General features: G+C 50.8%; 1 protein-coding gene across 2 annotated transcripts in view; it reads right to left on the minus strand.

Annotated features, from left to right (window-relative positions):
- Positions 1–14,814, minus strand: part of Foxk1 (forkhead box K1) — a 70,105-nt gene that overhangs the window by 18,644 nt on the left and 36,647 nt on the right. For both annotated transcript variants that reach the window (XM_050163178.1, XM_050163177.1), the window contains exon 2: positions 8,553–8,738. In XM_050163178.1, the coding sequence (XP_050019135.1) occupies positions 8,553–8,738 (186 nt within the window). The remainder of the gene's footprint in view (positions 1–8,552; positions 8,739–14,814) is intronic.

Raw genomic sequence — 14,814 nt, forward strand, 5'->3', positions numbered from 1 at the left:
AGAGCTGCAGACCACCCGCCTATTCCAGCAAGACTCTGCCTCTAAAACCAACACAAACAAACAAAACCAAAACCAACCTGCCCCTAAAATCTGTCCTCACAGAAACAAAGTAAAGCCATGAATGAATCTGCAAGGCTATCCTGCTCCCGTGATGAGACAACTCGGGGGAATACCAAGATAGCAGGATAAACACATACTTAATGTTTAGATGGTGCTTTCTGTTCCTAGACAGGGCCAACCTCTCCCTTTGGGGACCCTGGGACTTATTCCAAGACAGACTGACTGGCTCTACCTTGGAGGAGCAGACCCATCACTTGGTGGATGGTGTCTGAATTTGGGGACTGTCTCTACCTAATAAGTTGTCAGCCAGTGAGAGCCCCGTCTCAAACAAACCACAAACAGAAAATCAAGGACCGTCCCAGAGGAGTGACCCCAAGTCATTCTATCTCCACACAGGAGGCACACAGTGGCCTGGGGTGTGTGCACACTTTGGAGCCGGTGAGAAAGCTGAAAGGCCCTGAGCGTCGATCAGCTCCTGGGGACTGGCCTGGCCCTGGCCTCTTCCAGCAGCAACCTTGATAATCTCCTGCTGACCCTGTGACAACCTGGGCCACACCCTGGAGCTGGGCTCAGAAGTTGCTTCTCTTGACTACCCAGACACGCCAAGAAACTACACTGCCTGGTGCAGGCGCCCAGGGCTCCCAGCAGGTGTGGGCAGCCTGCAGAGGCTGTTGCTTTTCCTTATTCTCTTTCTCTTTCTTTTCTTCCTTGCTTATCTGGGGGGTGAGGGAGAATGTTAATTTTCTCCGCATTATTTCAGTTTTAGCAAATGTGCTTCGCTTGTTTCTCTAGCTGGCCTTAAACTTGCTATGCAGTTGGAGGAGACCTTGAATTTCTAATCTCCCCTGCCTGTTACTGTGAGCAGACTTCAAGCTGAGAGAGAAACCTGTGCATCCCAGCCTGGCCGGGCTCCAGATAAGCTGTCTCTTAATCACACTGCTGCCCCTGCAGACACCTCAAGCCAACACCTGGCAGTGCCGGAGACAGGGACCCTCTGACCACTTTCTTCCAGTGCCAGTTCCATGGTCACAGTGGGATGGCACTGTCAAAATAAAAGTGGGGAGATTTCACAGTCTGTAAGAGCTGCCAGGGCCAGGGCCGTGAAGGCGGCATGATTGGCATGGTTGCTAAAGTACTGGCCACATAAGTATGAGGATCTGAACTTGACATCCAGAACCCATGTTAAAGAGCTGACCATGGTGGCTGGCACTTGGAATCCCAGCTCTGGGGAGGCAGAGACAGGAGGAGCCCTGGGACCCACTGGCCAGTCTCACAGTGAATTTCTAGGCCAATGAGAAACCCTGTGGGCACCAGAGGAATGGTACCTGAGGTTGAACTCTGACCTCCACACACGTGTACAAGAACAAGCACCCTACCCCCACCCCATGAGTCTGGGCACAGGCTTATTATCCCAGCTATCCAGGAAGCTCAGGTGAGGCCTATTAGACTACACAGTGAGCTCAAAACCAGTCTACATATACAAATTTAAAACATATAAAACAAAGGGCTATATTCGAGGATAAAGTGCTTGCCTAACATGTGCTAAGTCCTGAGTTCAATTTCCAGTACCTCAAAATTAAAAAAAAAGGGACCAAGTCACCATGCTGGCCAGATTGTCCTTTAAAAAATGTCTCTCCTGGACCTTTCTTTGGAATGAAATGAAGACTATTCCTTAATAAAACAAAGAAGTAAGGCAGGAAAGAGAAGCCATTAAGTCAGGAAAGATTCCCGTTCCTTCCAAGAAGTCCCTGGATGATAAGGCTTAGGGTTAGAAGGGCCTAGAGCCAGGTCCTGGCTGGAGGAGGTAGCAGCCTGCCAAGAAGGGTGCAGGACACAGAGCACATTAAACCAAACAGAAAAGAGGAATTACGAACTCTAAGAAGGGGAAAATAGAACCAAAGTAGCAGGAAGGAAGTGGCTGGGCCCCATAGTTATGACGCGGCTGCACTATGAAGATGCTGACACGTGTGGGTCCAAGGATGATGTAATGTTACCAGGCAGAGGGAGGAAAAGCAAAATCCTGCATGGCCCTGAAGGAAGTCCAAACATGAGCTCTAAAACCAAAGAAGAGACTGTCACCCACACCTGTGACTCAGGACGATGCCGACAAAGGAAGAGGGGTCTGGGGGAGTCCCTCCACCATGGGAGTGACATAATGCCCTCAGTCTACGGCTAAGTCTGAACAAAACAAAAGGACAGGGAAGGGACATTTCCAGGGGCAAACATTTGTGTTTGTGTTCTGTGCAGGTGAGATGGCTCAGCGGGTAAAGGGGCTTGCAAGCAAGCCTGACAACTCAAGTTCAATTCCCAGAACCCACATGGTAGAAGGAGAGACCCAACTCCTGAAAGTAGTCAGTCCTGACCTCCACATGTGCACCATGGTGTGCTCATGGACATGCACACCTGCACACACACAAATAAATTCATGTTTAAGAAAGAATATGTTCTCCTAAGATAAATGCCATGCTACTTAAGTCCTGGGAGCTACTTGGAAAGATTAACTTTGCTTCTAAAATTGTATAGAACCCAAGGTGGAAAAGACCCACACATTAGGTACTCCTTGAAAAAAAAAATCATGTATACAGGATGTGTGAGTGTGCGCACATGCATGCATACGTGGAAGTCAAAGGATGACCTCAGGTAGTGGTCCTTGTTACATACATTATAAACAGGCTAGCTGGCCCCTATGGTATCCATCTCTACATGGATTCTAGAGATTCACACTCAGGCCCTCACCACAGACCCATCTGCACAGCTCAGTATCAGCTCCCTTTAGGCAGACCTAACACAGGAGGGGAGCAACCACCCCAGTTTTGCAGGGTCTGTGCTTTGCAAAGGCTTCCCACCACTGGGAGATCTAGCAAGGGAGGGCTGCCCAGTGCACACACTGTAGACACAATTGGCCACACAAAAGCACACAGCAGGCTTTCCAGACACAGCACAGGTGAAACCACCCAGGAATGCCGAGATGCACCCTCTGTGATCCCAGAGAACTGGGGTGATCCCCACCAAGCTCTGGCTGAGACTCAATGTTGCATCACCCCAGATGGTCCCAGAGGAGATGCAAGCAGCAGAGAGAAGTCAAAGGAACACGGAAAGCCCCAAATCTTCTAGTGAGGAGGAACCAATTTCCCCCAACTTTTCAGATGGGAAAGGAAACAAGGTGAGGCTTATAGGTACAGACAGGAACAGGAAGCAGCAGACCTCAGTGTCTATGAATATCCAGACCCAAACACTCAAAGCCGTCTTGAAGCTCTCCTGAAATCACTGGAAAGGTTAAACAAGCTGTAGGAGGAACCAAAGTCTGCCAAGAAGACTAGCATTCAGGAGGCTCCTTTTCTGGGGCTTGTGTGCAGAGCCCTCCATGAGTTCCTGCAGCTGCAGACAGCACAGAACCCCATACCCACTGCGCCCTACATTCACACCTCCATGATAAAGCGCCCTCTCTTCAAGTAACAGCGGAGCTTGCATCTAGTCTTTGGTACATCTGAATCCTTAGCCTAGTGAAACAAGATTATTTGATTTCTTCCCTCCCCTCCCCCCAGTACTGATGGACTTGTGCAGGCCAGGTGCTCTACCCCAGAACTCTATCCCCAGTCCCAAGCACAGATCTGATAGTCCAGCCACACACTGGATACACTGGGCGGAGTCACACCTGAAGGCGGAGCTTCTTGGAACAGCACTCAATTGAAAACTTGTAAGTTGTTCATTTTCTGCAACTTTCTACTTGATATTTTTGGGCTGTGAGTAACTGAAACCACAAGCAAGTGAAACCAAGGTTGGGGGCGGGGCGGGCGGGGCACTAGACTTCTAATCCAGACTGGATGCCCTCTAAAGGCAGATCTCCAAGAGCAAAAGAGACCCAAGTTAGCCTACAATCAAATGGAACTGTGCTAAAGATCCCTGCAGTAGAGGCGTACACTTCTGTCTTCCACCTCGCCGCTGCTAACCTTTGCTGTTTGTTTATGTGTAAGGGGAGGGCTGGCGCTGCTCGGCATGGGAGAACTTTCGGGATTCAGCTGTGTGGATTCTGGCAACGCCGCTCTCCAGGCTTGGCAGCAAGTACCTTTACACACAGAGCCATCTTGCCAGCCTTTCCATCTTTATTTTCGAGACAGGATCTCTCACGGAACCCAGAATGCCCAGATTTAGCTAGACTGACTGGCCAGTGGGCCCCACAGCACTAAGGTTACAGATGTGATGCTGGCTCAGTTTCTACTTGGGCACAAACACAAACAAACACTTTACTCGTGGAGCGATCTCCCCTGCCCTATTTGTTCGTTTGAGACGAGATCTCATTACATAGTGCAGGCTGGCCTCAAATTTGCAATCTTCCTGCCTCGGCCTCTAGAGTGAAGGGACTACTGGCAAGTAGATCCACAGGTATTTTCATGGCTGCTGTAACAGTTTGCTTACTTGTGCACCACCCCACAAGGCATCTGGTTCGGCTTCAGCAGCCTCAGCAAACGACTACCTCCTTGATTTCCTAAGATCACTTGCTTTTCACAGATAGGTCAAAACACTTTCGAAGCCGCAGTGTCTTTCAAAGAGCTCATTCATTTGCTGGGCGGAGTCCTGCAGACAGGGGAAAGGGTCCCACCCCCACAACCCCTCCCCCTCCTCCGCCAAAAAAAAAAAAAAAACACGCCCGCTGTACACACCACTCAAAACCACAGCGGAACAACCCGCCCTGGGAAACGCGGAGCCGCCCAGGCCGGCCAGCGAAGCGGAGCCAGGCTCGAGTGGGGGTGGAGTAGAGGCAAGGGGACATTTGGGGCAGGTACCAAACCTTGGGATCCGCTCCAGGGAGGGAGGAGCCCCAGATGGGAGGTCCCCAGGTCTCAGTGCCCGTACCGGCCAATAAGGACCCACTAGCAAAACTCACCAAATTAGGAAAGCTGAGTGAGCAGGGCGGTACCCACGGCTGCTGGCTGGGAAGTCAGGCCCTTTCCCCAGCCCGCCCCGCCCTGGATCCTGTGGCCGGGGAGAGGAAGGGCAGGGCGTGTTTGTAAACATGAAGGCTCCACCTCAACACAGAAACTCAAACTGAAGAAGTCTTGGCAGGCCGGAACCTCAGGCCTCCTTTACAAAAGCTCAATGGGATTCCACAGTGGGAAGATAAACGGAGTCAACAGCGATCTTCTTCGGGACGTTTAAAGGCCCAGGGAGTCCGGGGCGGGTCCCAAATCACCTTCTCAACAGGTGACCAAGAATCTAGTCCCCTCCCCAAGGGGACCCTGCTGGGAACGCTGAGTAGACAGGAGCCTACTCCCTCCCAGCAGTATCAAGAAAGCGGTTGACGTAAAAACCGGACTTGAGGGGCCACCAAAGCACCGACTGCCCCACCTGACCAACCTTCTCCCAACGTTGTAACCAGCTGGCTGCTGCTTGGTGTTTGAGCTGAAGATGACACAGCTTCCTCCTGCCTCCACTTCCCCAGAGCTGGGATTGGCATGCACCAGTGTGCCTAGTGTTATGCGGGGTGCTGGGGATACACCCAGGACTTCCTGTGTGCTTGAAAAGAACTCTACCAACCCAGCAACACCCCCAATCCCCACTGTTTTTATCTGGACAAATGCAGGATGATCTCTGAGTGTGAGGCCAGCCTGGTCTACTTAGTAAGTGCCAGGTCAGCCTGGGCTACACAGGGAGATCCTGTCTCAAAAGCAAACGACACTAAACATAATCCTATTCAATCCCAGAATCTTGGACTGAGTACTGGATACTGAACCCAGAGCCAGCCAGCCTGCCTGCCTTCCTTCCTGCCAGCCTGCCTGCCAGCCTGCCTGCCTGCCTTCCTTCCTGCCTGCCTTCCTTCCTGCCAGCCTGCCTGCCTGCCTGCCTTCCTGCCAGCCTGCCTGCCTGCCTGCCTTCCTTCAGCTCAGGCTGGCCTCGAACACAAGCATTCTCTGCATCACACTTTCAAAGTTGCCCCACCTGTTCCGCACGTAGGCATTTTGTGACTTTTAGTAGATTTGCTGTCTAACTAACAGGTTACAGCTTTCTTAACTATCTGTGCACCATGAGCACTGAGGACAAGTGAGCAGAAAGCACGGGGCAGAGGGACTCTGGAGGAAACATGGTCTCTCAGAGGGACCAAATAGTTTACCAACCAAACATTCATTCCTGCAATCCCAGCACTTGGGAGGCTGAGGCAGAGGACTACTGCAAATTTTAGGTCAGTCTTGATTACATATTGAGTTCTGGACCAGCCTAACTACAGTGTGAGACCCGGTCTCAAAAACCAAATCCGGGGTTCAGATAGCTGCTCAGAGAGTAAAGGGGCTTGCCATTAAGCCTTACCACCTGAGTTTGACTGAGCCCTAGGATCCACATGATGGGGGAGAACTAACTCCCAAAAGCTGTCCTCTGACCTTCACATGCTCTCCCCCAATAAACGAATACATAAATAAGTCAATATAATTAAAAACAAACAAATGAAATCAGAACCAATCTCTCTCTCTCTCTCTCTCTCTCTCTCTCTCTCTCTCTCTCACACACACACACACACACACACACACACACACCCGCTGTCCCGACTAGCTGTGAGCTCTAAGGAGGACTTGTGTTGGGACCCCATGCACTGGGTCCCACACATGGAGTCTGGGTGTTAGGACAAGGCTGAAGGACAAGTGGCAGGTGCTGAGTACAGAGCTGTTCCCTCTCACCACCACCTTCCTGAGTGCTGAGCCCTTTCTGCAGACTTCACAGGGACGGGAGACATGTGGCCCGGGAAGCTGCTATGATGAGCTCTACCAAAGACACAACCCATCACCCACATGGCCAGGACCACACTGGGGTTCTACGCCTGAGTTCTGCGAGTTCCCAAGCTGCACCTCTCGTTGGTGTCAAAAAAGAGGACGCCTACTCCAGACAAGGGACCGTGTACATACACTTCATGGAGGAAACAGGTAAGTTCACAAAGGCAAACCAAGGGTTAAACTCCCCCCCCCACACACACAGTGTGTGTGCTCATGCTTACAGTAACACTCTTAACCATGCTGGGTTTCCACCAGTAAGAAGAACATCCTCAGATGTAGGCCCCTGACCATGAGCCTTAAGAACCAAGAATTAAAAATCTCTTGTGTATAAACTTAAAAAGGGGGGTAAACTCCAGCCAGGTGTGACATCGCACAACTATAATCTTAGCTGGTGACCAAGGTAGGAGGATCGAAAGTTCCCGGCCAGCCTGAGCACCAGGAAGCTTCCACGTCTATTAACCAAGTGGCTCAGTGGCAGCTGCCTAAAATTCCTTTACCCAGGGTGTTGGTTTGAGTAAGAATGACTCCCAGTTCCTGGAGGTTCAAGAATTTGAATGCTTGGTCCCAGCTGCTGGAATGTTTAGGGAAGATTAGGAGGTATGTCACCGGGGGTGGGCCTCTAGGTTTCAAAGTCCATATTAGGTCCAGTCTCTCTCTGTGTCTGTCTCTCTCCATCCACCTCTGCTACTGCCCCAGTATCTGCCTGCCTGCCTGCCTGCCACCATGCCTCCCACCATGACAGCCAAGGATTCACCCTCTGAGACTGCAAGCAAGCCCCCAATTAAATGCTTTCTTTTATAAGTTACCTTGGTCTTGGTGTCTCTTCACAGCAAGAGAAAAGTAAGTCACCTAAGTGTGCTAAATCTGGCTTTGATTCCTAGTACTGGAATGGGGGTAGGGTTAAATAAAGAAACAGCATTAAGTGTAACTCCGGTGAAAAAGGAGGTACAACTCTGGAGACCTAATGAGGTTGCCAATAGCAGTGACCCATGGCCATGGCTCAGAGACAGCACTACCCTGGCCCTGCTGGAGAATAGTTCTCAGAGGTCCCCCAAGGAACGTGTCACACCTATGCCACAGTCTCAAGAGTCCTGGGCACTATCTGCCATCTCCACAGGGCTGGACTGTGCCATGAGTTGAGGTGGAAGCCACAGGGCTCAGGGAACCACGGCCCCAGCACCTGATGGGGGCACAGCACTTTTAGAAGCATAAGGAACATGAGAGGCAGTGAGAGGGAAATCTGCTTCACTGAAAACCTCCTGCCAGAATCTGACCTCCCTTCTCTATTCTGAGATAGGGTCTTGCGTAAACCAGGCAGGCCTTGACTCACTATTAGTAGACATACCCCTGTATCCAGAATCCTAAGTACATACCACAACACCCAGTTTAGGATGTACTGGGGTCTGAACCCCGAACCTACACACTCTTCCCACAGAGCTACATCCCAGCCTGTTTGCTCTTGAGACAAAGTCTCTCTCACGAAGTGGCCAGGATGTCCCTGAACGTCCATGTAGCGACAGCTGGCTGTGCACTGGAGATCCTCCTGCTTCAGTCTTTGGAGCACTGGGCCACATACCCATTTGCCAGCTTGCTTTAGGAGGCCCCAACTCACAAATCTACAACCTGGACAGGTGGGGACTTGAGGGTGGCTCTCCCTGCAGGGCCTCCCAGAATCTACTCCATCTCAAAGTCCCTGATGCATTCAGAATCTGAGCACGAGAGGTTGCTCACCTGATGGTGCCGGTCGGGGAAGGGATGGGGCTGACGAGGCTCCGGAGGTCCGGCTCCGGAATGTGGATCTTCAGTGGAGAGATCTGAGGGTAGAGTGGCCGCAGGGGGGATGCTGGGGCCTCCTCCTTATGGTACAGGGACGTGAACTGGATCTTGATGGCCGTGCTGGGGAACCGGAAGGTGCATCTGCAAAGGGAGGACAGTGGCTGGTGAAGCACAAGGTCACTGAGCACAGGAGCTGAACTCCCCCCACCCACATGGCAGGAGCAGCAAGAGCCTTAAGCTCCACACCCCCGGACACAAATTTGGACTTACTCTGCGTCAACTGTACTCACTGTGAACAAAGGATATAAATACCCCAACAGGTGCCATGAGGACAAACCATGGAGCCTCCATGTACCAGGGCAGTAATGGTGACAATGAATGTGGTTCCTGACCCTCGGGGGCAAATAGCTAAATGGAGCCTGTGCACAGAGCTCGTCCACTCATTCATTCATTCATTCATTCATTCATTCATCCACACAACTATTTACTCCTCCAGGAAATCAGGAAACAGTTAAAAGACCCTGTTCCAGCTGAAAACAGACTCCACTCACTAATTCCTTAGAAGACAGGGTCTCACTATGTGGTCCAGCCTGACCTGGAACTTGAGATCCTCCTGTCCCTGTCTCCTGAGTGCTGGGATGACAGGCATGCACCACCATGCCCAGCTTATGCGGGGATTCAAAAGAGAGACTTCTTCAAGGTATAATCAAATGCCACCACACAAAGGTAGAGGGGTGCCCCAGAGACATCGGCTGGGGGAGGAGGAGGGAGGGAGGAAAGGAGAGAGAGAGAGAGAGAGAGAGAGAGCTAGCTCTATTTGGCTTCTCACTTTACAAGCCCAGAGCCAGGCATGTCTGAGTGACAGACAGACAAACTATTCTGACGCTGGAACAGCCAGGGAGGCCCTAGCACATGCTCAGACAGGTGAGCGAGGCCCCCCATGGCTAGGACACGGGCATTATTTGCTGAGCACATCTAGTCTCCAGCTTTGAGTGTGCGTGTGGAGGCAGAGGCTCACACTGAGTGTCCTTCTCAGCCGCTCTCCACCTGCATTTTCTTTCTTCTTCTTTTTTTTTTTTTTTTTAGTTTTTCGAGACAGGGTTTCTCTGTAGCTTTGGAGCCTGTCCTGGCACTAGCTCTTGTAGACCAGGCTGGCCTAGAACTCACAGAGATCCGCTTGCCTCTGCCTCCCGAGTGCTAGGATCCACCTGCATTTTCAAGGGTCTCTGAACCTGGAACGCTCCATTTCAGCTAGACAGCTCAGGATCTGCCTGTCTCTGTGCTTGCATCGGTATGAAATAAATAGATACAACTTGGGATGTGGGGGGGGGGGAAGAAAACATAATTTGAGGCCAACACAAGCCACACAGTTCAGGAGAGCCTGAACAACAAAACCTGTTCTCAAAAACACCCCGATATGATTTCTACTCTGTTTAGCATCTCACAACCCAGGAACATCTGTCATCAGAAATTTGGTTTGTGTAAATTCATGCGGGGGCACTTGTGGACACGTGTACTGGGTGGGCAGACATTACCTCAGGTGCCATTCCTCAGGCACTGCCCACCTTGTTTGGGGGAACTCAGGCTGGTTTATTTGCCTAAGCTGGTTGCCAGGGAGCCTGAGGAATCTCTCCAACTGTAGCTCCCTAGCACTGGGATTATAGACTATGCCACCATACCACCACCACCACCACCACCATCATCATCATCACCATTATTATTATTATTTGCTTCTGTTGTGAGCATCTTACCCACCAAGCTGTATAACCCAGGTTCTCCATCAGTATTTGGACTTTGGAAAGTTCATCAGTCATTTTTCTAAGAAGTCTCCTCAGGTCTGAGCACCGTCAGTTCTGCATGCCTCTAAACTTTTGCACACCATCTAGTGCATGTCTGATGATGTCAGAGTGTCCAAACTAGGCACCTAGGGATGGAGCCTAGCTGGGGGCTACTGGTGTGTAACCTGGACTGGCTAAGAGTAACTTGAACTTGCTGGGCAGTGGTGGTGCACACCTTTAATACCAGCACTCAGGAGGCAGAGACAGGCGGATCTCTGAGTTTGAGGCCAGCCAGGTCTACAGAGCAGGACAGCCAAGGTCACACAGAGAAACCCTATCTTGAAAAGCCATTTAAACAAAAGAAAGAAAGAAAAGAAAACAAAAGAAAATGCCTGCACTGAACAAACATGGTACATGTGTGCATGCATCTGACATACCTGGTCAACCCATGTTACACAGGAAGGTTGTCATGGCAACAAATTCCTCTCTCTGGTTCATTTGTCATGTGTTTCTTCCTCCCTCTCTACCCAGGGAACAGGAAGATAATGGTACATCTCGATCTGCTGGGAGGGTCCAAGGAGCCCAAAATCAAAACAGGAGTCCGTCACCTTAGCATCATCATGGCGACCAGAGTCTGTGGCTGTGGCCCATGCCTGTGGTCATAGCACGGTTTGGGTGTGACCTGTGGACCCTTGGATGAGCTCAGGCTGAGGAACTTCAGCTAATTCTGGAGAGCCTGAAGGGCTCCCAAGGTTCCTTCCCTCCACTCAGACTCTAACCAATGGGTACAGCCGAAAGACAAATACTCAGAGTGGGGTTTGCTACGTGGATGGGGACCACCCGAGAACACAGGTAGCAGCCCTTACAGCCTCTTTGTCCTTCCTCCCTCGGTACCAACAGAAGGGATTGAACAAGAGCCATCTCCCAAGGAGCTGCCAGTTGAAACCACTATCCCTTTAAAAAATAGCATATGTATGTATATGAGAGAGAGAGAGAGAGAGAGAGAGAGAGAGACAGACAGACAGAGACAGAGACAGAGACAGAGACAGAGACAGAGAAAGCGAGAGAGGGACAGACCATGGATGCCAGAAGAGGCTCGGATCCGGTAGAGCTAGAGTTATAGGAGACTGTGCGTTGCCTGATGTGGGTGTGGGAATTGAACTGGGGTCCTCTTGAAGAGCAGTATGTGTTCTTTCACCCCTGAGCCCCAACAGCCAAGAATCTAAGAGCTGGAGACACAACCGAGTGGTAGAGCCCCTGCCTCGAGTCCCCCACTGAACAACTAGTGTAGGGCTTCAGAGGGAACAGCTGTGTACCCTGCAGGCCCCACATTCTATCTCGAGCACTAACAGAGCCCAAGGTGAATGTGTGTGTCCACGGAGACTTTCGCAAAGCAGCCTTCCTTCCCTCCCTTCCATTCACACGGTGCAGAAGATCATGTGTCTCCATGTTAGAAACATCTGATTTGATCTGCAGCATCAAGGGAGGAAGGGAAGGGAGAAAAGGCCTGTTTACTAAAAACTTACCCAGCCCTTAAGGTCCTTAGGGGCACCACACCCCACTGTGAAGACAACCCAAAGAAACACGTTCAGTGACAAGCATCTTCAGGTTGCTTTCTGGAACAGCTCTCAACTCAACTCGTCCAAAATCCAACCCAAGGCAGCCACCCTGTCACCAGGGACTGGCGAGAGCAAAGTGCTGGCCAGCCCCTTCGGCTTGGCGGAGCTGCCTTCCCAGGGCACTCAGTGTCTTCTGTCACACCCTCCCTATAACACCCCACTTAGATTCAGGGGTCCCGGCTAGTCTTAGTTTCTTCTTCTGATGTTTATCTGTAGCTCATGCTGACCTTTGAACTTCTCATCCTCCTGTTCAGGCTCCCAAGTGCTAGGATTACAGGCATGTGCCACCATACTCAGCTTATCTCCCCTGCCACACACACTTTTTTGTTCTTTTGAGACAAGGTCTTCTATGAAGGACCAGCCTGGACCTCTTGGCAATCCCCCTGCTGCAGTCCTCCAAGTAGCTGTGATTTACAGATGTGAGTAAACATACCTGGCTCCTACTTTGGAATCTGGGGAGCCGTTTGCAATTTAAGTATCTTCAAGAAGGTGTCACACGTTGTCCTGACCTGCCATTCACAATGCCTGTCCTAGCCTGCTGAGGTCAAGGGGCCTACCAGATAGGATCTTCCCTGTCCATCATGGCATCTACCATGGAGACAGGCTCCCAAGTCAGCACCCACCCAGGGGGGATTTTCCTGTGTTTTTTTTTTTTTTTTTAAGAAGGGGGTCTCTCTTGTAGCAAAAAAAAAAAAGCCCATGATGAAGGAAAACCGACAGTAAACTGTCCTCCAAATGTAAAGGCGACAGAAAGCTGCCTGGGGCTGGCTGGGTTGGGAGGTGGCATGGTCGCTGAGGATGTGAACAAGAACTCTATTTTAGCACTAGTCACTCAGTGGGGAGATTTAAATGACTAGCTATGTGGCAGGTCAATTTTTTTTTAAAAAAAGATTTACTTGTTCATGCATTGTATGTACATGAGTGCTCTATCTTCATGCATACAAGAAGAAATCTGACCCCACTGGTGATGCTGTGAGCCACCATGTGGATGCTGGGAATTGAACTCAGGTCCTCTGGAAGAGCAGGCAAGTGCTCTTAACCACTGAGCCATCCCTCCAGCACCTGTGGCAGGTAAATCATACCAAAGTTCTTGCCTGCAGGTTCAGAGGCTGAACACGGAGTCCTGCCCTGTCTGAAGGCAAGGGGCTGGGCTGATGGTGTGGTGAGAATACTGTATCATTACAGCCTTGGTTAGAGCTGGCGAGGTGGCTCAGAAGGAAAGGCGCTTGTACAGCAAGCACAAGAACCCGAGTTTGCTGTCTCTAATTCCAGTGTTCCCCAGGGGAACAGTGGTAGGGGAGAGCCTGCTGGCCAGCTGGCACACATGAATGACCAGACAAAGTGGGAGGAGAGGACTAACACCTGAGGTTGTCCTCTGATCTCCATGCATGTGGCATGGTACACGTATGCCTGCACTCACAGGAACACACACACACATGTGAACACGTGCACACTACACATGTGGCATGGTACATATGTGCCTGCACTCACAGAACACATACATGTGAACACACACCACGCATATGGCATGGTATGCATATGCCTGCACTCACAGGAACACACACATACATGTGAACACGCATACACCACACGTGTGGCATGGTACACGTGTCGGCACTCATAGGAGCACACACATGTGAACACGCATACACCACACGTGTGGCATGGTACACGTGTCGGCACTCATAGGAACACACACATGTGAACACGCACTAGGGCACCATGTACTTCTCTGCAGCCCTGGCAGAACCTGAGCTTTATTGGGTCTCCTTGCTGCAGTTCAGTGCCTGGTGACCCTGTCTTTGAAGGAGGAATCAGGTAACCTGTGTCTTCCCCCAACCCCCTCCCCAGGAGCTGCCAAGCTGTGGGAAAGTAAGGATGGAATACCGAGCTCTTACTGACTTGGGACAGTTAACTTCCTCTTGGTCACAGAGACAAGGAAGTACACTAAAAAGCTTCTGGCAAAGTTTAAAAAATTAACACATCTCTCCGCTACACAGTCACTCCCCATTTCCGTTCCTCCGTCCCAGGAGAACAAGGACTTTCTGGGAGGGACAGTGAGCTGGGGGAGGTGGGGCCTGCAGGGGACACCACACAAGCACTGGGGAGGATGTTCCACTCTGAAAACAGACTCCTAACCTGAGATGCTTGCCATGACTTCCCACATGTGAGGGGTGTCTCAGACACAGGGGGGAGTGATGTTGGCTGCCCACCCATGGGAGCAGGGGCTCAGGCACCCCACTCTGCGGTGTGAACACCCCAGGGAGGGCAGACTGTGCAGCAGGAGGGAGCAGTGCATTCCTGTCAGTGTCCCAGAACTCAGGAAGCCAAGGCAGGAGGATCAGGGCTACACGGGGAGTTTTGGGCTAACTTGGACCGCAGAGAGAATTCAAGGCTAGACTGGGCTTCAGAATAAGACTCTGCCTCAAAAAACAAAACAAAACAAAATTTAATTTTATTTTATGCTTTTTAAAAATCTTATGTGTATGGTATTTTACCTGCACATATGTCTGGCGCCTCTGGAGGCTAGAGAAGGGCATCAGATCCCCTAGAACCAGAATTATAGCTGGTTGTGAGCTACCACATTGATGCTGCGTCTCTGGACGAACAGCTAAGACTGTTCACTAAGCAGTCTGTCCTTCTGTCCTACCTCTACATTTTCCCCGCTGTGGTTTTTAAGACAAGGCTTCTCTGCCTCTCAAGTGCTGGGATCAAACATGTGCACCACCATGCCTGGCCTTAAATTTATTTTTAATAAGGAAAAATGTGGTAACTGACACATGAATTTTCTAAAGCAACCACTTGAAAAGGCCTTACAGC

Source organism: Alexandromys fortis, unplaced genomic scaffold (genome assembly GCF_014885135.2).
Source record: "Alexandromys fortis isolate MF-2015 unplaced genomic scaffold, M_Fortis_MF-2015_v1.1 scaffold_144, whole genome shotgun sequence".
Classification (NCBI taxonomy): domain Eukaryota; kingdom Metazoa; phylum Chordata; class Mammalia; order Rodentia; family Cricetidae; genus Alexandromys; species Alexandromys fortis.